This window comes from Podarcis liolepis, assembly GCF_965112155.1.
Source record: "Podarcis liolepis genome assembly, chromosome: 4".
In the NCBI taxonomy this organism is placed as follows: Eukaryota; Metazoa; Chordata; class Lepidosauria; order Squamata; family Lacertidae; genus Podarcis; species Podarcis liolepis.
Window position 1 is genome coordinate 32603697 of NC_139558.1, and position 25349 is coordinate 32629045.

General features: G+C 41.4%; 1 protein-coding gene across 5 annotated transcripts in view; it reads left to right on the plus strand.

Annotated features, from left to right (window-relative positions):
* Positions 1-25349, plus strand: part of AFF3 (ALF transcription elongation factor 3) — a 233086-nt gene that overhangs the window by 5975 nt on the left and 201762 nt on the right. Inside the window, exon 1 of one of the 5 annotated variants that reach the window (XM_083501638.1) lies at positions 815-893. The exons of 1 other annotated variant lie outside the window; for it this stretch is intronic. In XM_083501638.1, coding sequence (XP_083357764.1) covers positions 856-893 — 38 coding nt within the window. In that variant the 5' untranslated portion in view covers positions 815-855. Of the gene's footprint in view, positions 1-814; positions 894-9396; positions 10089-25349 lie in introns of those variants that run through there. 3 more of the 5 variants (XM_083501639.1, XM_083501637.1, XM_083501636.1) reach the window with 3 other exon arrangements.

Sequence of the window (25349 nt, forward strand, 5' to 3'; positions counted from 1 at the left end):
ACCATAAAATACACTTAAACTGGTTCAGTGATGGGAATCCCAAATTTAAATAAAGGAATTCAGATGTACATGATCCCCATAACAACTGAATCATCCACTAGTTTAAGTGCATTTAAACAAACAACTGTTTACTGAACACCACAGTTTGATAGGTTTACATTTAATTTCTTCACACATCCTATGATGTGTGTGTGTGTGTGTGTGAGAGAGAGAGAGAGAGAGAGAGAGAGTGCATGGGGTATATGTGTTGTGCCTAAACTTTCAGGGAGTAAGGTAAAGGTAAAGGGACCCCTGACCATTAGGTCCAGTCGCGGACGATTCTGGGGTTGCGGCGCTCATCTCGCTTTATTGGCCGAGGGAGCCGGCGTACAGCTTCCGGGTCATGTGGCCAGCATGACTAAGCCACTTCTGGCAAACCAGAGCAGCGCACGGAAATGCCGTTTACCTTCCCACTGGAGCAGTACCTATTTATCTACTTGCACTTTGAGGTGCTTTTGAACTGCTAGGTTGGCAGGAGCAGGGACCGAGCAACATGAGCTCACCCTGTCACGGGGATTCGAACAACCAACCTTTTGATCTGCAAGTCCTAGACTCTGTGGTTTAACCCACAGCACCACCCCCAAAATTGTAGCCAACTAGTAGTGGGAAATAAACTCGGCCTGCAAAACTTCATGCATTTCCTCCAAATACCTCTTCCCCTTCCGTCCTTCTGTTCTGGAATGTTGGGGAACCTTCTAGAATAGTATGGAAAAGTGTCTGTTTTGCATACAGAAGCTCCTTGGTTCAATACCTGAATATATGCCTTCTGAAAACCTTGAGAACTGCTGCTAGTCAGTGTAGACAATTATGAGCTAGATGGCCCAATGGATTGACTCAGTAAGAGAGAAAGAAAGGTAATAGATTGATAGAGAGCGAGAGAGAGCAAGCGAGCCATTGGAGACTAAAGGAAATGAAGGCTGCTTGCAAATAGGGTGACAACCATGATTAGTCCAACATCTTAAAAGATAAGCTATACTTTGATGATGAAACCCCTAGCTCAATTAGTTTCTAAAGAGATGAACAGCATAATTAAACTCTGAAATCAAACAAGATGAACTAATTTTATATGGAGATTAGGTACAGTACTGAAAAACAGTGAACTGGAAATGTTACTGGAAATGTTGCATCATGTAGAACGTCCTGCTGTGAATTTTATCAGTTGTCTTTATCGCATCTGTAATCTTGCGATTGAATATTAAGTGGGTACTTCACGAAATGTTCAGCAACCTTTGTTTAGAAAATGCAGTGCAGCGCCGTTAACTCTCGTGAATTGAAAACGTATTCCTTTGCCACCCTGTCATCATCTCTGTCATTGTCTGCTGAAGAGCTTTTCACCGTGTAGTTATTTATGCCAGTTTCTCTGATGTTCTAAAACTGCTGTATAATATCCCAGTAAGTTGTTGCATTTCAGAATCTTATTAGGCCTTCACTTGCGGGCGTTTTCTTTAAAAACCATAAACTTCAAAGAGAGGAGCTGAAATGCAACAGAAACAGTAATTTTGCTCTTATAACCAATATATCTCTGATTGCAGATCACAGTACACATCTGGCGCCTGTCATTTCCATAACAATGCAACCATTTGCAAGATATTTGATAGGGGTCAAGAAAGCATGTTGGTGCTAGCCACAGATAGCAAATTAAAATGGGCTATTTGTAATGCCCTGAGACCTCTGGGTATAGGGCGGTATATAAATTCAGTGAATAGTAGTAGTAGTAGTAATAATAATAATAATAATAATAATAATAATAATATGTTGTGTTGGTTACTATATAAGAGAATTATTTGCATTGGAATGCAGGACAAATACATATGCAGTGCTTCTGCAAAGCAGGTGTTACTAACCTGCTTCTGCAAAAAGCCCACATTCATTTTGGAACTGGGGTGCATTGCTTTGGAGGTGGGGACAAATGGTTCACATACAGTACATCATACTAGGACAATGGTACTTTCCAAGTTGCAATAAGGTAGGGTTGCCATACTTCTGGAATTTCCTAGATATATCCAGAATACTGGAGTTGGAAGCAATGTCCGGGTGGAAATTGCCCAAAAAACTTTGCCCCCCAAAAGCTCAACAACTCTCTACCAACCCTATAATCAGGTAGATCACAAGTGGCAACTTAGATCAAGCCCTTGATGAGAACCAGCGAAGGCTTGAAATGACGTTTTGCTAGTGCCTTCCAGTTTTAGCGAAATGATATATTAAACCAATTTGAGGTCACACATTTCAACAAAAAGAATGAAACATGACTTATCCATAGTTGGAAGAAGGCATATAAAAGAATGGCATCCACTATTCCCCAGGCATATCTATTGCCTTCCTTAATTTGTACAGTCATGTTTAACACTTCAGTGGACCCAGCTCATTGAAGCAAATCTATATGCAGGCACACTGTTTTAATCTTAGATTTAAAATAATCCTAATTAATTTCTTACCTCTCCGCCTCCAACATATCCACCTCTTGCCTCTTTAAAAATTAAGGTAAATATCACAATTAAAAAAAGAATAATTGCATTGAAACCAGAACAAAGACAGTAGGATATATTTTGAGTCACAAGTGAAAGCTAATAGATGGCTAGAATTTCAATCTTTTTACCATAATCTCTATAGATTGAATGTGATTCATCTTGTTTTAAAGTCATGCAGTGCAATCCTGTATATATCTACACAGAAGTAAGCCCCATTGAAGCTGCAAGCTTAAACACACTATTGTAAACCATAGAGTTTGCTTCTGAGTAAACATCCATAGGATCGCACTGCATACATTCATATACTGATGGACAGCTATTGTTGATAACATAGATGATCAGAAACACATTGCCCTCCTATTGATGGTCAATAACTGTCAACAACAGCTGTTCATCAGTACAGGAATGAAGACACAAAAGAAAAATCCATTTTTTAAAAGTAAGGAAGATAAAGAACTATTTCCTATGTTCTTCTCTAAAGCAAGGGTATTCCTGTATTCTGAAAGCAAGCAGACTATTGATTTATGTCCTGCTGTATCAAGGTCCCTTAAAGCACTCGCAATAGCAGCAGAATATATAAATGGACCCACAAAAGAGGCCAAGGAACTACATACCTAGATTCTTGATCTCAACAAAAACTCATAATTATCAGACAAATAGTTCTTCTGAATACTATCTTAGGGAGTCAATCCCCATTTATCTAGCAACAGGATTAGTTCAAAATGCTGTAATCCGTTGCCCCAGAGTCAGTGTTGGTAACATTGATCTACTCTTCTTTTAAAAAGAAAGCATGTTAACTAAGCAATCCTATGGAGGTCAGGGTGGGAGGGGAGTCTGTGGTGGAGGAACTGCTACTTCCTGAGTCCGGCCAGGTTTCTCCCCCCACCCACCCCATACAAGCTTTATGTTGCCTCCCATCAGTTTCATTCAGAGGGAAAATAACTGCGCTCCAGAGTTTCTATAGTTCGTCTGCTTTGTTGGGGCCAATGATGAGGGAACCAGAGGGCTTTAGATCTAGAGCCTTTCCAATGTGATCTTTTTCCACCCATAAAACCCATGAGAGTACCAAGGTCAAAGGATTGGCAGTGGTCCCCTTAGGACAGCTTCAAGAAGAATGTGAATTGAGCTATGAAAGCACATTGGCTAAGCTCTGGTCTTCCAGTTCAAGTATAAAATGGAGAATGAAGTTCTCGTTTGGGTGAAGGTGTAGTGAGTTATACAGTTACAAAATCATGATTATTAAATGTTGACATAAGAGATCACAAAACTGGCTCTGTTTGTAGAGTAATAAAGGGGTATCTAGAGGTTTATATATGTTCTGTATACTGTATATTTTTAAAGTGTTACATTCCCCAAGCATCAAACATGGTATCTGGCACAGAATTTGGCATGCTAAAATCTTTAGCTTTCAGGATGGGGAATCAAGTTTCTAATCTTTAGGGTTGTAAGGGGGACCCACAACCTCGCATGGGTAATGTATTGCAGGTTCAGACACCAATCTTGAACTGGAAAGAACTTCTACAGGCTTGTGGGTGGAGTTTACATTTAATAACTCCTCCCACAATCATTTTCAGCCTACATGACTCATTTGGCCATCTTCCATACTCTTCTTTAATCCCTATTTGCCATATAACAACCAAAGCTGAGCTAGCAGAGCTGAATTTTGAATGGTTTGAATATCTAAATTCTGAACCTTAATTTTGGAAGCAGAGCAAATCATGCAAAATAAGCAGATATATGTACATTAAATTAAATTGCATGCTTTTAATTCCAGGCAAAGCCCAGAATACTAACAAACAGGAAAAAATAAGACAATGCATCTTTAATACACATTAAAATACTGAAAGTCTAGTCTTATTTTTGCCAGTAATTGTGCTAGGTTACAACTTAGGATGTAGTCCCATGTTGCTACTCAGCTGCAGAAAAACAATGTGCCCAGATACAACCTCAGAAGCAGTTTATTTGACAATTGTAGGGCATGCTGGGATACTTATTTCCTTAGGAATGGAGAACTAGCAAAGCAATCTCAATGGAACATGCATCTCCGTGACCAAATCCCTTAATTACATCCAGTGAAATAGCACCTGTGGCAATTAACTTGTGTAACTCCAGCATAGTAATTTTAATTGGCGGAGGAGGAAATTAACTACACTGAATGTGTTGTTTTACATGGTCATCCAGAAGTGAAAAAATCCAGCAGCACTGTTAATTATATGGACAGAGCAGTGCAAATGTGCTACCTTAGGCTTAGACAGAAGCATCTATTGTCTCCAATGGACAAGTTATCATAACAAAAGTTGAGTTGGACTCATAATTTACATCCTACTTAAATGAATTTATCTGTCTTTCTGCTCTAGGTAAAGTTTATCTAATTCCATTTTGCCTTGGTGTATATTCATGAATTTCAAATACCTTTTACCTCATTCAAAAGAACCCTTTGCATATGCTTAAGGTGTGAATCGCTTAACCTGACTGTACAAACATGGCACACACAAAGAGCAGCATAACACTTTACAAATGTTAAATGTAACTAATACCTTGGTGGCTTTCAAAGGGTCTCCACACTTCTTTGTGTAACAAACTGCACTTCTGGGGCTAGTTTGCTTTACCACACTAATGAATGCTTAATCCCTTGAGTTCTCTCTTTGGGTTTGAAAATCAACATTAACTATTATCCTGTGTAATCGTGAACACAGGTGTCTGAGTGCCCATCAGTATAGAAGCAAAATGGGGCCACCCAAAAATGTGCAGTGCTTTTTACATACTATAAATTAAATTAAAATTATACACACACACACATATATATACATACACAGTCATACCTTGGGTTGAATGCACGTTCGAGTTGCGCTCTGTGGCAACCTGGAAGTAATGGAGTGCGTTACTTCCGGGTTTTGCCGCTTGCGCATGCGCAGACACTCAAAATGTCATGTGCATGTGCAGAAGCGGTGAAAAGTGATGCGCGCGTGCGCAGACATGCCATCACTAGTTACGTTTGCTTCTAGATGCGAACGGGGCTCCAGAATGGATCCCGTTTGTATCCAGAGGTACTACTCTGTGTGTGTGTGTGTGTGTGTGTATGTATTGGTTGTTGAGCCTAGAGATTGAGAGTGAAAGAGAGTAAAGATTGCTTCTAAACAGGGGGGCTATTATCACAAATGGGTCATTTAGATAACAACAACAACTTTATTATTTGTACCCTTCCCATCTGACTGGGTTGACCCAGCTACTCTGGATGACTTCCAACATATATGAAAATATAATAAACCATTAAACATTTTTAAAATTTCTCTTTACAGGGTTGCCTTTAGATGTCTTCTAAGGGTTGTATAGTTATTTATCTCCTTGACATCTGATGGGCGGGTGTTCCACAGCGTGGGCACGTCTATTGAGAATATCATAAATGGGCATTATCAACAGTTTCTTTCTTAAACACCACCACCACCAGCAGCAACAACAATTAGATTTTCCATGGAATGGGTCAATCTACATTAAATTCCATCACACTATAGTGTGGTGAAGAAACAGCCCAGGACAGTGTTCTGCAGACAGGGTACTGGTTCTCAGAGTTTCCTGTTTAGTTTTATGGAACAAAAGTAATGGTCTGCAATATGGGTCAAAGTTGGAAGGGGGCAAAATTTGCTTCTTACTACAGACAATGGTATCAGTAGAGTTGGGAAGAAGCTTAACACACATAAACACACACACACACACACACACACACACACACACACACACTCCCTGATAGGATGTGTTTCCTTCCTCACACTCCAGTTATGTCCTTGAGCATATGCCATAGAAGCAAATGGTAGTCACCTATATCTATTGGAGAAAAGGAAAGGACTGAGGGTAGGGCCAATGTTGTGGTAAGGTCAAAACCTGTTGCAGTAGCTTAAGTGATGGATGAGAAGGTGAGAAATGGGTGAAAAGGTGAGTAGCAAAGTGAGGTTGGGGGACAGACAGAAATTCCCCATCTGTACCCTGATAGGTATTTAACCTGCCAAGAAATACAAAGAAATGGCTTCATCTGGAGCCTAAGGGTGTGTTCACATTGTCACTTTCTCTGCATTCGATGCATTCTCACTGCTAACTTTCGAAACTGCGTTCACCCAACGTCAGCCACAATCCATACGGATCCTGTGGCTTCGTGACAAATACTGCTACCTGATGTGTTTTGTCTCAAACAAGCTTCAATCCAATTAGGAAAGTAGATGTGCAGTAATTGGTAATGTAAACACATCCCAACAGCCATTGCACAGGTGCAAATGAGCATGTAATCACAGGGGGGTGGCTGTGGAGGTTGCAGGGACTCCAAAAAGGCTGTATGTGTTCCTTGAAGACATCCTTGCCCCACTCTGATGTGACCAACACTGTGCAAATGGGGCAGTGAATGAGGAGGGCTGACCTTGCTGAGTTTCAACCCACTAATGGGAACATACCCTTATAGGCCTTCCCCCCCAGGTACTATACCCTCAGGTGTTTAAGATCTTATCCAGGATATCAGTTTGGTTAAATAATCTGAGTTTGGTTAGATAAACGAGCTTTGTGTCTTTCTTTGTCTTTTTGTTGTTGCAGGAGTATATTTCAAGGTCCTTACGTGAATTATCTGGGTCCACTGTTGCTTTATAAAAGTGCCTTTACACATTTATTGGAAGAGGGGGAACAGGGCTGGGTTGGCCACGCTGCTAATGCTCTCTCCCAAATTGCCTTTCCCCCTCTTGTGCTTTGGCCCATTGCACTCGTCAGGGTTAACGTTTGCATACATCAGTAGGGGCTGCTTGCCAGACTCTGATCATACATCACCATCAAATAGGGATGTGTGTTGACTTGTGTACCTTTGCCCTTTGGGTTGAACTCAGATGTTGGCTGATTCTCTCACTGTAACCCCCTCTGGCCTCTAGAAGACCTTTATACTTCAGGAAGGAATGAGAGAGAGAGAGAGACTGTAGAAATTATTATTGTGTAGAATGCACAGGAGACTAATAAAATAAGGTTGTGCAGACCCTGTTGCCTAAAAGGACCCTCAAGCGTATGACAGGTTAAAGCTAATAGAGAAGGCATACGCACATTCATTTTACTCATTACCGGAAGATTCCATTGTGATATATAACATGACAGTCAGAGAGAGTATCTAGTTTAAAGTGTGCGCTGTGAAATGTGCTTGATAAATTAAGTTGCGTTTATGCTTGTTAGCGGCACTGAATAGTAACATGCAGGCTCACACTAAGGTAGATGGAAATGCTGCATATCAAATGTAAGTGTTAATCCTTCTGTTATGATCAGTCAAGATGACGACTTTAGAGATTCTTTCACAAGTGAAGCACCGCAAAGATGTTAATCCTTAGTGCTGCAATGGCACATCTTATCACTGAACTCACTTGGGGCTGCTTTTGTAAATCTGCATAAAAGCAACATCAACACCTAAGCGAGATAATTAAGAGGTGGAGGTTTTGCATTTCCTTTTGCTGGAGGCAGGGGTGTACAACCTGGGGGGGGGGGGTTAGGTGAAACCCCTGCTAAGGGCACAGGCCCAGAGGGACTGAAAAAAATTCATGCCCCTTCAGTCCAGCTCAGAGTTGCCCAGAGCCCACCCACTTGTCCACACATCAGACAGCAAGTGGTGGAGCAGAGCGGACCTGATCCCAATGGCTGTGGAGGAAATCACTGGCGGAGCATGGAAGTTGAGGAAAAGCAGACTTTTTGAGTATCTGTTCCATGGTCTCCTGGCTTCGGAGGCACTGATACAGCACTGATACGGCCAAAGGTGCAAGGGAGCCAAGGTATGAACTTGAATGAAGTTGAGCTGTGGCCCTTGGAGGTAAGATAGCTTGTTAGCTTTGCAGTTTTATTTTGTAAGGGTTTCAAGGTGTATGCTACAACCAGGCCTATTTTTTTTAAAGCCAGAAGTCACCGGAACTCAGTTCAGGCTCCTCTGAGGTAGACACCATTGCCATTATAAGAGAACAAGGGAGGCATTCATGGTGAGTTCTGGCACCTTTTTCTAGAAAAATAGCATTACTGGGGGTTTGGTTTGATATATCCACTATTTTCACAGCTCTTTCGTCAGCTGTGATAACCATCTGCATAGTGGGAAACGGTTTGCTGTAAAGCATAGATTTGGAGTCTGGGTTGCAACCCCTCTGGACATTGTTGTGTTACAAATCCCATAATCTCTGGACCATTGCAACCAGGGCTGATGGGAATAGGAGACCAACAATACCTGGAGGGCCACAGGTTCTCCATCCCAAATTGTTTCACCTGATCACACTCAGGGCTATTTTAATTTGTACCGGCTGTGTACTTTCTGACTCAACTGGGTTTATACATGTGACCATTCCTAAAATGCTGATTTGAGGAATGTATTGCATTATTACATGATTGGTTGCTATGGGACTATGGCACTTGGGAAAGGTGGGTTCTGAAAGGCTGAGCTGAATATTAAATCCCTTTTTGTCTGTGTGTGATGCGTCAGGCGTCTATAGTCTCCTTAGCTTTTCAAAGCCTATTATTGCTCATTTATTTTAGAAAAGGGCAAATTGTTAGGCAGGAGATTCATTTTTATGGAAGTGGGATGTGCAGAAATCTGGAAATATTTGGACAGGGAGAGACGCCTGGAAGTAGACGCAATTACTCCTGACTGGTGCTTTCCCTCACCTCAAAAACAAAATTAAAAAAAACCGCAACCCTTTCTCCTTGCTGAAGGAACCAAATGGCCCCTGTCTGAGACTTCTGCCTTATCCCCACGAGAAAGGAGTAGGTGCCTGTGGGGCGGCGGGGGAGGGGATATGGGCATATTTACATTATTATTCTGACAGAAAAGTGAGAGGGCTTCAAGTAAGCGGTGCTGATTTCTCCTGAGCATTTGTGGCATTGTTTTGCTATCACCTCTGGTTCTGAGCACACCGACGCGCAGCGGATTTCCGTTGCAGTTAAAGAAAAAGCGAGCGAGAAAAGAAAACCGCGAGGGTTGAAGCGCGGAAAGGAAACAAAGCGGGGACACAGAGGAGAGAGAGAGAGAGAGAGAAGCAGAAACCGGGCTTCTCTTGTGTTTTTTTGTTTTGTCTGTGCGTTGTTTTTTAAAACCACATGGCTCCTCCAGCGAGGAGCTAGCCGCTGAGGGCTGCTGCTGCTGCAGCGTTCCCAACGAGGGCGCCAGCTTGAGCGAGTCACACGCTGTACACATCCCCGCGCGCTGGAGAGCGAGAGGGCGAGAAGAGCGCGCGCAGGGGAAGGAAGGAAGCGGCCAGAGAGGCGGCTGAGGGGAAAGGCGCTCCAGAGGAGCGAGCAGCCGCTTGCGCGGGCCAGCGGCGGCGCTTCCCTGAGAGCGAAGCGGGGAGACGGTTTACAGCCGCTGCGTCTCCTCCTCCCTCCTCCTCCTCCTCCTCTTTCAGGGAAGAGGGAGGGGCGCATGGAAGGGCCCCCCCTCTCCTCCTCGCCCCTCGCCCACCCGCGGCGCTGCTAAGATGCACCTTGGGCGCTGCGCGGTTGCAGCTGAGCAGCGATGACATATCCTTCCTCCGACCTCACCATGGACAGCTTCGACCTGGCTCTCCTGCAGGAATGGGACCTGGACTCCCTCTGGTGAGGATGCCGTTTTAAACTTGGGTGTGCGCGCGTCTGTGTTATGTGTGAAAATCGGTGTTGCTGAGGGGTGGCTGGGTGAGGGTACGTCCTCCATCTCACTTCTGCCCCAGAGTTTTAGGGGAGAGCAGGAGGCAGGGACTCTCCTTTCATGACGAAGGGCCACACCTGGAGGCAAATATTGATCATCATAATAAAAGGGTTCAGGGTATCCCATTCTTACCCTCTCCAATTATTTCCGCTTGTCTTTCCTTTTTGCAGGGAACCCCCCTCCCCCGTGCGCGCCCTTTCCATCCTTCAGAACTCACTTGGGTCTGTGTCTCATGTCGTCTCTTGTCTCTACACCCTGCAGCTCCTATCTCTTATCCTCTCCTTTCATTTTTACATTTTGCATTTCAATTCTGCTCTCCCCTGCCCTGCATCTTCTAAACCACAGCTCTACTTGCCTCCTCCTTCTCTCGCCTCCTTCAACGTGATTGTTTTGCTCACTGCACCCCTCTGCTTTCCCGCTTCCACCTTCTTCCTCACCTCAGTTTGGCTCTGCCTTCCACCATCCCAACTGCTGCCTCTCAGTCCATTCAATGCCCCCATTTTTTCTTTCTTTCTTCAGCCCTCCCTGCCCTTTCACCCTGGACTGTTCCTTGCGCCCATTCCTGTAGAAATTACTGCATTTCCAAGAAGCATTTGGCAGCGGCCAGAAAGCATTTCTAGAAATATCGTTAATGACTCCAGGTGGAAAGCGCTTCTTCCTCTTCGCCACCTTCCAAAGCGCTTGCGTTCCAAAGTCCGGAATGGGTCCAGTAGTTGGCAGCTGATGCCATCTAGCATATGGATTATTGCTCCCTAATTTTTCAATCTGCATTTGTATTATTAGTACGAGGGTACTTGTGTCAGCCGTGAAGATGGTGTGTGTGTGGTACTACTTTGTGCCACTATCAAGTGCCACTTCAGACTGTGCTGGTTTTTCTGTTGTATACGGCCTTTACAGTTTAATCTTTTTTATATGTGCTTCAGAAGACAGTTAAGTACATGCACGAGTTGAAATGAATGGAAATGGTTGTACTATGTTGTATCTACGGTGTGGGTTTTGTTAAGGCACACAGGTTTGTGCGCACATTGCAGCTAGTTGGTTCTTTTTTCTCAGTTCAGATCAAAGCTGGTTTTCAGGAAGACGGATCAAAACACAGGACAGATATAGATTGCAGCTAATGTCGTGGACACCACTTCTCAAACCAGTGGTGGGGAATGCACTGGATGTAGAGTAAAAGGGGAGCCGCAATGTGTGTTAGTTTAAATTTTTGGTCATGTGTATCTTAAGTCACCCATTCCTTGCTACAGGAGAGTTCTATTCCTTCCCTGCTTGTCCTTCCTTTCAAAGGATGCTGTTCTGGTGCTACTATTATGCTTCGTGGAGTGTAGGAATTTGTATGATGGTGGCTGGTGTTTTTTGGATGATGATGAGACCGACTTTCTGGAAGAAGGGAAACCTTTGTAGTCTTATCTCTTGTTGTACTGGTATGTTTAAGAGTTGTCGTGTGGCCAGACTGGGACCTTGGAGGCCAGGGTTCAAATCCCCTCTTGGCTATGAAGCTTACAGGGTGACCTTGGGCCAGTCAACCAACTTTTAGCCTAAACTTAATTCACAAGGTTGTTGTGAGGATAATATGGAGAGTGGGAAAACCACATGCCACCTTGAAATCCTTGGAGGAAAGATGGGATAGAAATGCAATAACAAAATAAATATGCAGTAATTCATTTCCTTAATGATACATGTGATCTACTTTCTGTTGATATAGAATGTATGTAGTATTTGGTGATGCGTTTCTTCCCATAGAACATACATCAAAATGATCTGGGCAAACAAGCCTGATAGTGAATTTTCCCTTTTAAAAAAATGATATTGTGATCATGTCATGTGTGCTTGTTTAATGTTGGATCTTTTAAACCCAGACAATGGCTGTAATCCTGCACCAGTTATATAGAACTAAAGCATTTATTTCAGAAGAAAACCCCATTGAACTCCTTGGAATTTTAAAGAGCAAATGTAATACACAATATGTTACTAGCCTGCGAAAGTTAGTCATTATAGCTTTCCTGATGGAAATACTGTGGCTAACATTATGTGTGATTTTCATTGAGAAATACCCATTCTTGACTTATTGCTAAGCTATAATGATTACTCCTAGATTGTTTTCTGTTTTAAAACTCTCAGATCCTTATAGACTGTAAAATTTAGAGGTTTTTTTACTCAACAAGAAGAGGAAGGGATGATAATATTCAGGCTGTGTTGCTTTCTGTGCTCAGAAAGGCGAGGGGAGAAGAAAAATTGAGGCTGTAATTCTATATCCACTTACCTGGGAATAAGTCCCATTGAACTCATTGGGACTTATTTTTAAGTAGACATGCATATAAGACTGTACTGTTAATTTCCTTTACAGTGGAAATTGTGTTCTTTGCAGACTGTATTTAATATTGAAAGTAACATAACAAAACTAGTCAGGAGGCTAGTTGAACTCAGAGAGTATCTAAACATAATTTGCTAAGTACCGGTAGTCTTGGGTATTATCTGTCAGTAATTTAAATTGTTTGATGGTTCTTATGGATTTAAAATGATGCTGGTTGCCTTATGTGAATATCACGTATCTGCCTAGACAGCAACCCAATGGTGACACTTAATAGGCTATTGCTCATGATTGGTCTGTAAGTGTATTCAAAATTAGAGTACCTTTGTATTTCATCTAATGTCACTGATTTTTCATGCCTTGTGCCTATTGTACTCTTTCATATATCACAGAAAATCTATTAGTTTCATGATCACTCATCAGGTTATAGGTCACGTCACTGAATCACCCTATTTTGAACTGAGCACTTTATCTTAGCTTTTACCACAAAAACAGTCAACATAGATGCAATACAGAGGTGTATGGTGTGAGCTACTTGGTTTGTTGTGGCAAGGCCTAAAGATAATTTATATTCCACACTCAATTCTAAAATTGTCATATATATGTGTGTGTGTGTGTGTGTGTGTGTGATTTACCCTTTTATTAGAATCATAGAGTTGGAAGGAACCTCAAGGATCATCTTGGGGTTGGACTCGATGGCCCTTGTGGTCTATTCCAACTCTATGATTCTATGATCTCTCTAATCCATAGGCAGCTATCCCATTTGGGGATCGAATCTGCAACCTTGGCAATATCAGCACCGCACAGTTGGGCTTAGCTTAATTGCTGATATTAAATAAATAGCATTTTATCACAAAACAGGTATCTTGATCAATGGTTTCAAGACTGCATATATCAGAATAGTGACATGATAGTAATAGTACTGTCAGTGGATATTGTCCAGTAGGGCTGGGCATCATATCGTCCAAAAGTGGTTTGAAGTCCATATCGTGATATCAGTTTGATAATTTCTAACTAGGCAATATATTGCGAATCATGGTGTGTGTGTTTGTGCACTCTTTCTCTGCAGAAATCACGATGTAGGAAAAACCATGAAGCCAGCCAATGCCTCTACGTAGCTCCATCCTTATTTCAGTCATCGCGATACGTCCATCTATCGCGATGTTTAGCTGGTGATATATTACAATGTTGAAAACCAGATGTCGCCCAGTGGAATCTCGACTGTAAAGTCAATGGCCTTCCTTTGAAAGGCCATTGACTTTACAGGAAAAGTAAATTTTGGGTCTGCAGTTCATCATGGAGTGCAATAGTAGAGCCCTTTTCTCTCTGCTATCCATGTCTCATTCTTCTCTTTCTCTCTCTGTACCACCCCATGCCTATACACCACATGAAATTAGGCTGAGACGACATGTGCCCATAAGTCACAAGTTCCCCACTCCAGCTTGAAAGCACAGATCTTGATAACTTTGCAGTTTTGCCACAGGGCAGTCTGCATCGAGAAGTACAGGCTTGTTTGTGATTGCAGGAAGTGCATACATGCAACACTGTCCTTCCCTCCCAATCCGTTATGGTGAGCAATCTCTTGTTATTGAAATTTACAGGATTCCTGCCTCCCAGGATGTGCTCCCTCCCCAAGATAAACGACATGGATCTAATTTTAGGCTCAATGGCTTTGACAGACTTTTGTTGTTTTTTAAGCACAGTTGCTGTCCATCCCCAAATATAAGATGGGAAAATACACACTTAGGCGAAAGTCATTTTGTGGCAAAGGACAACGCTCTTAATGTCTTAATTTTCTGTGTGGCAAGAGCAAGCCTTATTGTGCTTCAGAATATATTTATGATGATTGGGTACTTAAGCTAATGATAGAAGAGCTTAGAGCATTAGACGACTGCTTCACTTAAAAAGGAAAGCTGTCCAAATAGCAACCTTTTATAGTGCCTTGTAGTCACGAGTTTATGGAATACGGTGCGATTCTATATACGTCTACTCGCGCACACAGCTTCATTGCGGTCCATAGATCCATGTCTACTCAGAAGTAAACCCCATTGAGTTCAAACCCCCATTGAGTTCCAGGTGGATGACTGTAGGATGGCCTCCTCAGTCATTAGAATTATTTCTGGCCTCGTTAACAGTAGGTAGTTAAAATGTGATGAGGGAAACTAATAGCAACTGGAGAATTTTCGGTGTTGGTACATGCCACACAGGGATCAACTACATGGATATCTTTTTATGCAGCATACATCAATATTATTGAACGTGTCCATAACATGCACCGTATTGCTTGATGTTCAAAATGTTGCTGATCCCATAGCTAGATAACTCCCATAGATGGCATGTTATTTCCCTGATAGGTTGCCAGTTGCAGGGTATTACGTAAAAATGAATTGATGCTGAAGTGGCTGGGTTTTCCAGTTCTGCACAATGCATAAGATGAACGTTGTATTCCCAGCTGTATTATAATGATTTTAGATGCCTTTCCTTTGAGGAAAATCTATACTCGTAGTTCACTGTTGGGTAATGATGTAGTTAACGCTAAGTAATTGTTACAGCAATAAAATGTGCTCTATGCATTTCCTGTATGCATTTTTTTAAAGTGTATAATGTACAGTTTGTTTACAGTCAATTCACCACATTCTCCATTGACACACAACTAATATCTTAGTTGAAAAAGCGCTTTTACTATTTGGTTGCATCTTAAGTACACTTTACTACAGTTGTGCAAGCGCTTTAGAGAGTTGTTGCAAATCAGATTGAAATTCCAGACAAAATTGGTTTGAGGTTCTAGACAGAAATGTAATAGAAGCCTTGCTGTCTGAAGATTCCCTCTTGAATAAGGCTGCTGGTGCTTCCAGATGAGGGCTTAATACTGTAAATAGCTTCTTCAGATATTGAAAATGGGTCATTGGCAACATGTTTTATTTTTTTAAAAACTTAGTGGATTTTCTTCTGAAAGGGTGAACTTAAAGATTAAATGGGGAAAGGTACAGGATGGCATTTTTGAGGCCTACATTGTCATGTGGAAACTTGCCTGCATGAGGAAAGGAGCAGCCAGCATGGTAGGATTCTTGCATACCACTGCCCTCCTGACAGCAGCCCTGCTGCCACGTATTGGAACAGTACAGAGGCACGGCAGGGTGGCAGCATGGTTGGGTCCGTATGGGTGCGCTAGCGCAGCCAATCTGGTACTTTTGCCCGTGCTCCTGCACAGCGCAAGCCTTTTGTAAGTACTACTGTCAGGAATGTGGCATTGCAGCAGCGTCCCTCCATCCTGCCAACTCCTACGTGAGGAGCCTCCTGCGTGAGCGCCAAACACCTGGAATGAACCAGAGGCAGTTTTAGAGCAGTGTGGCTAGTTTCCCCGCACACTGGAAATTGTAATGTTCAACTTAATATTAGAACAATCCTTGCTAGTGAGCAAGCTCCACTCAACTTGGTAGAAGCTGTGTTTCGAGAAAATATGGGAAAGAATTGGGCAGCATGTATTTCTTTCTGAGTACGGCTTCTATCTAATGGATGTTAGAAACCTCTTGAGATAATCTTCTGCAGTAAGTAAAACTTTGGAGCGTATGAAAGCAAACATTAAAATTTTCTTAAATTGCTTCACTCTTTACTGTAATCTCTCCTGCTTGTAATAACAGTTAGGATGTTATCTGCATGAGGCCTTTTTTTCTGGATTGCACATCCAATTTGTGTTTACCATCTGCAGCTTAAGCAAACCTATGTTAGTCTTTTGCATGACAGAAGGATATCACAGTGGGGCCAACTGTCTGGGTTGCACATTACAGCAAGCCAAGGTTTATCCTAGGCTAAAGCTCATCATTAGTGAGGAGAGAGCTTAAATATAAGCCTAGATTTGGAAGATAGGCTAAGCCAAAAATTGGCTCAGCTCAGCATGGTGTGGCAGTAAAAAAGAAAGAACAATGTTACTGTGAGCAGGATTCTCTCCAGAAGCCCACACATTTGTGCTGTTCTAGTAAGCCATGGCTTTGATTACTGTGGCATGTGAACCAGGCCACTTTATTAATAGGCTGCATTCATATGTACTAATGCTAAACCGTAGTTTAGTGCTGTGTGCACAAGCAGAGGGGTGTGCTCACTTCCATGCAACTGAAAGGAGGACCCCAGCAAGGTTAATTTCATTTCCCACGATTCCTGTCTTGTTCTTTCAAACAAACTAGGGGCTGTGGTTTAAAACAAACTATGTTGAGTCAAACAAGGGAGCTTCACAACCTGTGGTTTGAATTTTGCTTTCTTTGAAACTGACTAGAGTTTGGTTCAAACCACTGTCTCTGGTTTGTTCCTAAGGACAAACCAGGAATCATGGGAAATCAAACAAACTATGGCAAAGTACTCCTCCAAAGGAGAGGGTTGAGGAAGCATTCAAGTCCGACCAGCACTTCATTCAGTCTTCTTTTTGCTTGTGTGTGTGTGTACTGTAGTACTAATTTGTGGTTTGGTATTGTATGCAAACATGGCCCTGTATCAGTAAAAACAAACCAGGAATCATGGGAAATCAAACAAACTATGGCAAAGTACTCCTCCAAAGGAGAGGGTTGAGGAAGCATACAAGTCCGACCAGCACTTCATTCAGTCTTCTTTTTGCTTGTGTGTGTATGTGTAGTACTAATTTGTGGTTTGGTATTGTATGCAAACATGGCCCTGTATCAGTAAAAAATGCTTTCAGAGATAAGGCTCATATTGTTGTGTGGTTTGGAATAATGAATGCACCATGCTAAATCTCTCTCTCTCAGGGTCTTGTTTTTCACATTTTTGTTTTGATATTCAAGCACTTAAATTGCAACATAGGAACCTCATGTTTAGATCTTCTCAGCACTCCCTTAAAGCTGCTTTAGATTTTATGCACAATGATGTGATATAATTCCGCAGCGTAAATCATACTTAAAATGTTCCTTCTATGCAAAAAGGTTCCCTGCTTAGAGTAAACTTGCACATCAGGGGAGCTTCATGGCCGAGCATGGATCTGAACCTGACTTTCAAGAAAGTGACTGTACCACCATATATGCATGTTTGAAACATAATGTTTATGATCTATATGTCAGACTCTTCCCACATATGCAAAGTTAACCTTGGCTAAAATCAAGTGTAACAAAGTTGTGAGTGCTAATAACTAGTGAGTATTTGTGTGCATAGGTGGGAATATCATTAGTCCAAATGTAGAATATACCTTGCTCAATGTGCAAATCTGCTATAAGAGAATTATAATGGCAGATGCAACACAAGTGATCAGTGGCCCCACCAATCTTAGCCAGCCTTCTTACAACCAGTCCCAAGAAGGGCAATGCCTGTCACCTTTCTCATTCTTAGTCTCAGTGTTGCCTTTGAATAAGTCAGTAGGGAGGAGGACAGGACAAAATTAGTTGGCCCTGCCTGTCATTGGTTGTGGTTCTACCTATCATTAGATCCAGCTGCACCTACTATTGCCTTCCCTGCCTTTTGTGCCCCCAGTCCCAATGGGTACCACCCACCATTGCCAGTGATAGAAGGTTAAAATGAACACAGTTCGAGTGAATTGGAAATATAACAAGAATTGCTCACTTTTATTAGACTTAACGTACATTTTTTGTGGTAGAAAACCCTATTGAATATACAGGTTCTTATTTCTGAGTAAATATGCATAGGCTCAAGCTGTTAAAGGTGAATCAATTTAATTATCGGCTTTGGAAGAGAACTTCACTGGAGGACAAGCTGAAGCTGCCATAGATTGCAAAAAAATAAAAGTAAAAATGGCTTTGGAAGCTTTTACCAACTCCTGTTGCTCAGCTGTCCTGGCTACAGGAAGCTGCTTTTTCTGGCTGACGGTAATATTAAAATATTAAAAGCACTTTTTTTCCAATCAAACACAAGTGAAAAATTCTTTCATATTAGTAATGGACATCATATTTGCCAGTGAAATGAAAGATGTTGTTTTAATGCTGTTAATGACTATAAAGCAGGAAAAGCAATGTCTAGCATGCTTCCTTGAGGCTATTAATTATTTACTTCCATCCTAGATATTTCCACGAGACTTTGCATCTTACAGACGTCTTCCTTTCCCTACTTTGTTTCTGTAACGCACAAATATTTGCTATTTGTTATTATTGAAAGGGCAGTGCAGACTCCCTACTGAAGTTTTTGCAATGAATTTCAAACTTTATTTTTTAGTTTATTTTTGCTGTTCAAACAACTTCCCTAAGTGCTTAGTCACAATGGCAGAATGTATTCCATAGACAAGCATTTTTAAACATGCAGTATAAACTAAAAAAAAATTTATTTATCCCAAGCCACAAATAAATTAGTCAAATTTCAATTTATAGCTCAAATATATACACATTTCAAACAATTTTTTTAAAATCTATTTAAAGTACATAATTGATTTGGTAAGTCGCAGTTCAATCCTAACCATGTCTACTCAGAATTAAGTCCTATTGAGTTAATGGAGTTCACTCCAGGTAAGTGTGTTTAGGACTGCAGCTACAGTTAATCATTTTAACAGAACGATAAAAACAAAAATAGCCACATATGTATATAGTTTTGATTAACTTGCTCATTCTTAGCTTATTACCTAAGCAATAGCTGCTGCATATTTTCCACCTGCTGACACTGATTTTTTTTTTAAAAAAACAACCCTTAGAATTTAATATGAGAATTCCCTTTATATAGAAAGCTGTATTATATCATCAATAAAAAGTGACAGGGAATTCCCCCCATTTTTATTTGTTGAGGGTTAACACATTAACTTCTGGTTTTGGTACAAGTTTGAAGTTTTGCAAATAAATAACCATTTGGTTAATCTTCAGTGGTCTGACATAAGCACCCCCTATATTTTCAATGGAAGTGCATGAATAAGAGCCATACACGGGATAACGGAGATTTAGAATTAAGGGCACATGGCAATTGTACATTTTGTTGCATGAAAACAAGTGCACCCTACCTAACACCTCCTAGCACAGCGAACCTAGAAATATTTTTTTTTCTCAGCCAGAAACAACCTGAGGTTCATTGTGAAGTCAAAGTCATTGTGCACAGTTCATTGTGACGTCAAATCTGCTAGGATCCAAGATGCACTTGGCATACAAGTCCAGCTCCATGCATTTGTATGCAGTTCAGGAGCATCCGTTGTAGTGGTGCTAGCCAAGGAAGTCTATGGGCTTTCCCATGGAGGAGAAGGAGAGGGCAGAGGGTGAAGAAAGAGCTGTGAGTGGAGGAGGGACCTTTTCACATCCTCTGGACCCCCTGGGAAACTCAACAAGCCTGCTGTACTGGGAACTGGCTGTAAAAGAGAGCAACTGAATGGGACATCGTTGTGGGCAGCCTGAGGAAGTACCAGCCACTTTGGGCCTGCCCATAAAAAACAAGTCTAGACTAGGGTGATGTCCACTGTTTCCAGGAACTCTTCTTGTTGTGAGACTTTTATGAGTGAGCTGAGAGTTTGGACGCTGCTTGGTGAGAAACCCAGAGACTAAGAGTGAGGGTGTGACAGAAGGAAAATGAATTGACTAATATATGAATTGACTAATATATATCAGTAAAATTGTATTAATGTAACATTTTTATACACAACTGTGTATTTTTGTAATGTTTTGTTTAAGCTATGTGTTGTTGCTTCAGGTTTTTTTGTACACTGCTCAGATCTATTTTTAATATATTAGGCTGTATAGAAATTAAATAATAACATCAAATAATCAAAACAATTCCTTCAACTGTCTCTACATTTTCATTACCAAATATAATGTTCAGTGCATGTGAGTCAAGTATGGAAACACAATATCCTGTATGCACAAATATTTCTGTAGGCAAGATATATTCCTAAGAAAACATTTTGATCTAAACCTTTCTTATTTTGCTGCTCCACTAGCTGGCCATTGCATGTAGCCTAGAAGGAACTGCAGGTAATTTTCAGCACCGAGAGGCACAGAACATCTGTATCTCCAGAATTTTGTATTACAGTAGTTGACTTTCTTTATATATTAGAGCTAATAGGTGATTCAAGTTTAAAAGCTAATTCTGATTTAATCTTGAAGGATACAGAATGTAAACCTTTCATATTAATGAACAATCAATTACATACCCAGAATTAACAGCAAAATCTTGAAAGAAAGAAGCACCTCTTATATATTTCCTGACTATCATGTAGTGTGTGAGAAAGAGAATGCAATTGCTTGCTTGCCTACAAATGCATTAGGTCAAGTCCTTAGTCTTGTGTTCGCAGCAAACAGACACTAGGAAATCTATGTAATATAAATGTCTGGCTGTAGGAGATTCCCTACAAGCTGATTACTAAATGACAGACTCATGATTCACAATGCACCAAATTCCTTTAATTATTTCGTAGTCATATATTCCCTTGTTTTATGAAACAGTCAAATAAATGCTTCCGTCTTAATTGATAGTAAGGCAGAGCCTGCTGCCTAAGGATCTCTAAATTTCTTTTCAGAAATAAAACCATGGTGCAATTGAGGACATTCCTGATTTGGTTTTGTGAAGGTTTCCAATTTGTTGGACAGCTCTTAATTTAGCATTGGCAGACAGAGACTACTGCTGTCAGAATGTATTTTATTGACACTTTGTTAGCTGTGCTCTGTGCTGACCTTTGACGAAAAGCCACAGCTGCCATATCTCCTCCAGGCCCCAGTGAAAGAAAGGAAAGAAGGTATGCTTTTCTTTCTTGTTCTTAAAAGGGAAATGAACCAAAATAAGAAGCATGTGAGTAACCAGAATTGTTAGCGCACACAAGAAATTGAGGTTGTGTATACACATTTTATTCTAGAATCAGTGGAGACTGACTACTTGTTTTATTTATGTAATCCACACACAGTCTAGATGCATTGCATATTTTTTGCCCGTGAAACTGTTTTTTGAGCAACCATTTTCATTCTGAAAATAAAAAAAGCATTGCAGGTTGCTTGTGCATTAGCTCAACAGAGTGTCCATTTGCAAACATGAAAAGAGTTGCAGGCAGTCTTGGGAATGTGCAAGTGTGTGGATACCTGCCCAATGACATTGTGGCTGTGTACATACCAAGACCACAATCACTGCTTCCTTCTTCATTCACCTGTGGCATGTGCAGGGAGGAAAAGGTGCGGATAACAGACCCTCCAAGTGTCCCTATTTTATAAGGACAGATGTGGATTTACAAAAGCCATCCCAGTTTCTGATTTGACCTCGGAATGTCCCACTTTTCCTTAGGACATCCCTATGTTGGACCGTATGGTAGGGTGTCTCTAATTTCATCAGAGAAATGTTGGAGGGTATGGGATATCTTAATAAAGGGGAGAATTTTCAAATGCATATCAAGTAACCACACCCACCCTTATGAACAGCAAAATCTAGAATCAATCTACTTTGACAGTAGCATGTTGAGGATGAGCACGAATGATTCTGGGTTGTAATCTGAAGAGGCAAATGAGTTTCCATGTGATTTTCAGCATGTTTGTATCTGCTCTCTTGGTCAAACTCAAGAGTATTGTGACCTGACCCCCATGTCTTCTCTATTCACACATGGGCATAGTCAAGATTTGGGGGGGGGGCAGCCAAAGTTGTTGAGCTTTCCTTGGGAAATCAAAGTCACAGGTAAAAATAGCCCACGAATAGGACATTGCGGGGGGCAGGCTTCTGCGGGGGTGTCAGGACAGATAATTGAGTACTTTCAATGCTTTTCAATAATATTTGTGGATCTAATCTGCCCCCCTTGGTTATGCCCGTGTAAGGTAAAGGTAAAGGGACCCCTGACCATTAGGTCCAGCCGTGACCGACTCTGGGGTTACAGCACTCATCTCACTTTATTGGCCAAGGGAGCCGGCGTATAGCTTCCAGGTCATGTGGCCAGCATGACTAAGCTGCTCCTGGCGAAACCAGAGCAGCACACGGAAACACCGTTTACCTTCCCACTGGAGCGGTACCTATTTATCTACTTGCACTTTGATGTGCTTTTGAACTGCTAGGTTGGCAGGAGCAGAGACCGAGGAACGGGAGCTCACCCCGTTGCAGGGATTCGAACCGCGACCTTCTGATTGGCAAGTCCTAGGCTTTGTGGTTTAACCCACAGCGCCACCTGCGTCCCATATGCCCGTGTAGTCACATATAAAGTGGTGTTGTGGGAATCAAAAGGGGCCCTCAGGAAAAGTGCCTGGGTGGCTGTGTACATGCTGGGAAAAGGGAGGCAGTAGCAGTACAGTTCAGCTCTCCTCTCCTGTGTTCATCTTTAGATGTAAAAAACAGACACCCCTCCCTTTTTCAACATGAATGACACAGACATGTTGCTGAGGCTGCAATCCTCTAGCTATCATGCAGCAAGCCCCACTGACCTCAAGGGGGGTTTACTTCTGAGTAGGCATGGCTAGGACCTTACTGAAAAGCATCAGTCTTTATTACATGTCTTAAAGGGGTACATTGAATAGTCTGTCTTAGGAAACATGCCCTAACACATAGTTTAGAGGGGAAATGCCTGGGATAATAACATAGGCAATGGTTTTTAGATTATGAAGTCTTCAGGGCACTTACATTTTTAATTAAATTCTTTAGTCAGTTAATTGTTTTTCTTTCAAATCATGTTTATATGTTTAAGATAAACATTACTGATTTAGTGCATATTATATGGGAGCATATTTAATCAAGTTAATTTCCCTCACCTAATTAACACAAACACAGTATTTATTGTATCGAAAATAATCTTAAATATGTTGCCTGATCGAAAGATGTGTGAATTGTTTACTTTAATGCCATCAGCAGTCAACACCCTTTTCACAGGTGTCAAGTCTGATTAAAATCCAATTAAAATCTAAATTTTCAATCAGCAATTAATGAATTGCTTGATTAATAGATTAATTTAAACCCACTATTGCTTTCTGTGCTGCTTTAAACCTAGCCTGAAACAAGACATTCAAGGACCTTTGACAGTGAGGGAGGAAATGGAGTCTGGTATTGTGAATAAAAACTTCACTGCTTTATGAGGCTAGAACAATGTCGTTTCCTTTGGGAAATTAGTTTTCTCCCACATGTTGAAGAAGGACAAACAGAAAATTAAGGATGAGCTGCAGTGGATCAGAAATCACTTTCTACAGAACTCTGCACAAAGGAGCAAGTTCAAGATGTAGCCGCTTTATGGCGTCTTCAATAAACACGTAATATTTAAATAGATAAGCAAGTGGTTTCTCAATAATCTTCCTTTAAATACCCTCTAACCTCAACTGTTGCATTCTTCACTGTCTGAGTAACAGCTCCAACTTGCTTTACTATAGAGCAGGAGATTTTCAGTGCCCACCTCTTATTTTAATAGGTACACAACTAGTGATTGTCGGATCAGCTGATCATACATCTAAAAGCACCTATGTAAGGGGTATCCAATGTACTACATTCCAGATGTTTTGCACTACAACTCCCATCAGCCCCCATCAGCATAGCCAATGGTCAGGGATGATGGGAGTTGTAGTCCCCATCTAGGGAGCACCAAGTTGGCTATTCCTCACCTGTATTCTCAGTCACAGCTGCCACCACCAAGGGCTAAATCAGACATGATGTGATACAGGGCTCTAGTGCAACAATACTTCTTCTCTTCACTATGAGGGCTAGTTTATGTAAGACTACTCCTGCAGCGATACGTTCTCTCCTATGTGTGAGATTTCAATATGGGGTACTTTTCAAGCAAGAAACTCTCTCTTATCTGAAATATGAGATGGGATAATTGCGTGACAAAACAGTACACTCCCCCTCCCCCAAAGTACAGTGGTACCTCGGTTTAAGAACAGTCCAGCTTAAGAATGATTTGGTTTACAAACTCTGCAAAACCGGAAATGGTGTCTTGGTTTGAGAACTTTACCTCGGTCTAAGAACGGAAACTGAACGGTGGAAGGGCACTGACGGCGGGAGGCCTCATGAGAGAAAGCACACCTCGGTTTAAGAACGGTTTTGGTTTAAGAACGGACTTCCGGAACGGATTAAGTTCGTAAACTGAGGTACCACTGTAACTTCTTGAACCAGTTATGAGATGAAGACCACAAGGACCTATTTAGCACAGAACTCAGAGTGATGAATGGCTGCTTGTGCAGGCAATACTTTGAATAGATTAGATTAGATTTCTTCCCTGCTCTGTCCCAAGGCTTTTGGGCATGTTATATAGCATTCTTATTTATCAAGAACGTTTAAGTAAGCTAGACTGAGAGAGAGGAATTTGTCCAGGGAGCTGCAAAACTGTGCAAAGGATTTAGCTTCCTTCTCCATACTCAGAACTGGCTTTCTGCCTCCTGTACCACAAAAGCTATAGTTACAGATAGGTAGCCGTGTTGGTCTGCCATAGTCAAAATAAAAAAATTCCTTCCAGTAGCACCTTAAAGACCAACTAAGTTAGTTCTTGGTATGAGCTTTCGTGTGCATGCACACTTCTTCAGATACACTTCAGTGTATCTGAAGAAGTGTGCATGCACACGAAAGCTCATACCAAGAACTAACTTAGTTGGTCTTTAAGGTGCTACTGGAAGGAATTTTTTTATTTTCACAAAAGCTATAGTTGGTTACAGTGGCAGCATGAAGCAAAGGCTTATTTGGGCTGATTCTCATATATGTGGCATAGTTCCCTCTCACATCATTCCAAGGGAAGACTCTCCACAACCTGCTTAATAGTTAGTTTTCTACTATTCTGTAACCAGGGAGGCTCTGTGTTCAAACCAAAACCTGCCCATAATTTTGACATGGTTTACATTTTTTGGTACAGAAAGTATTGGTTTAAAGTGTAGAGCAGTTGTCTATTCTAAGTGATTCAAGAAGGTTCTGGAAGCTTCTCTGTGTGATACAAGCTGGTGCAAGCTGGAAGTTTCTACTCTGCCTAGAAAGGAGCAGAAGGTTCCTGATGTTTGGGTTATTC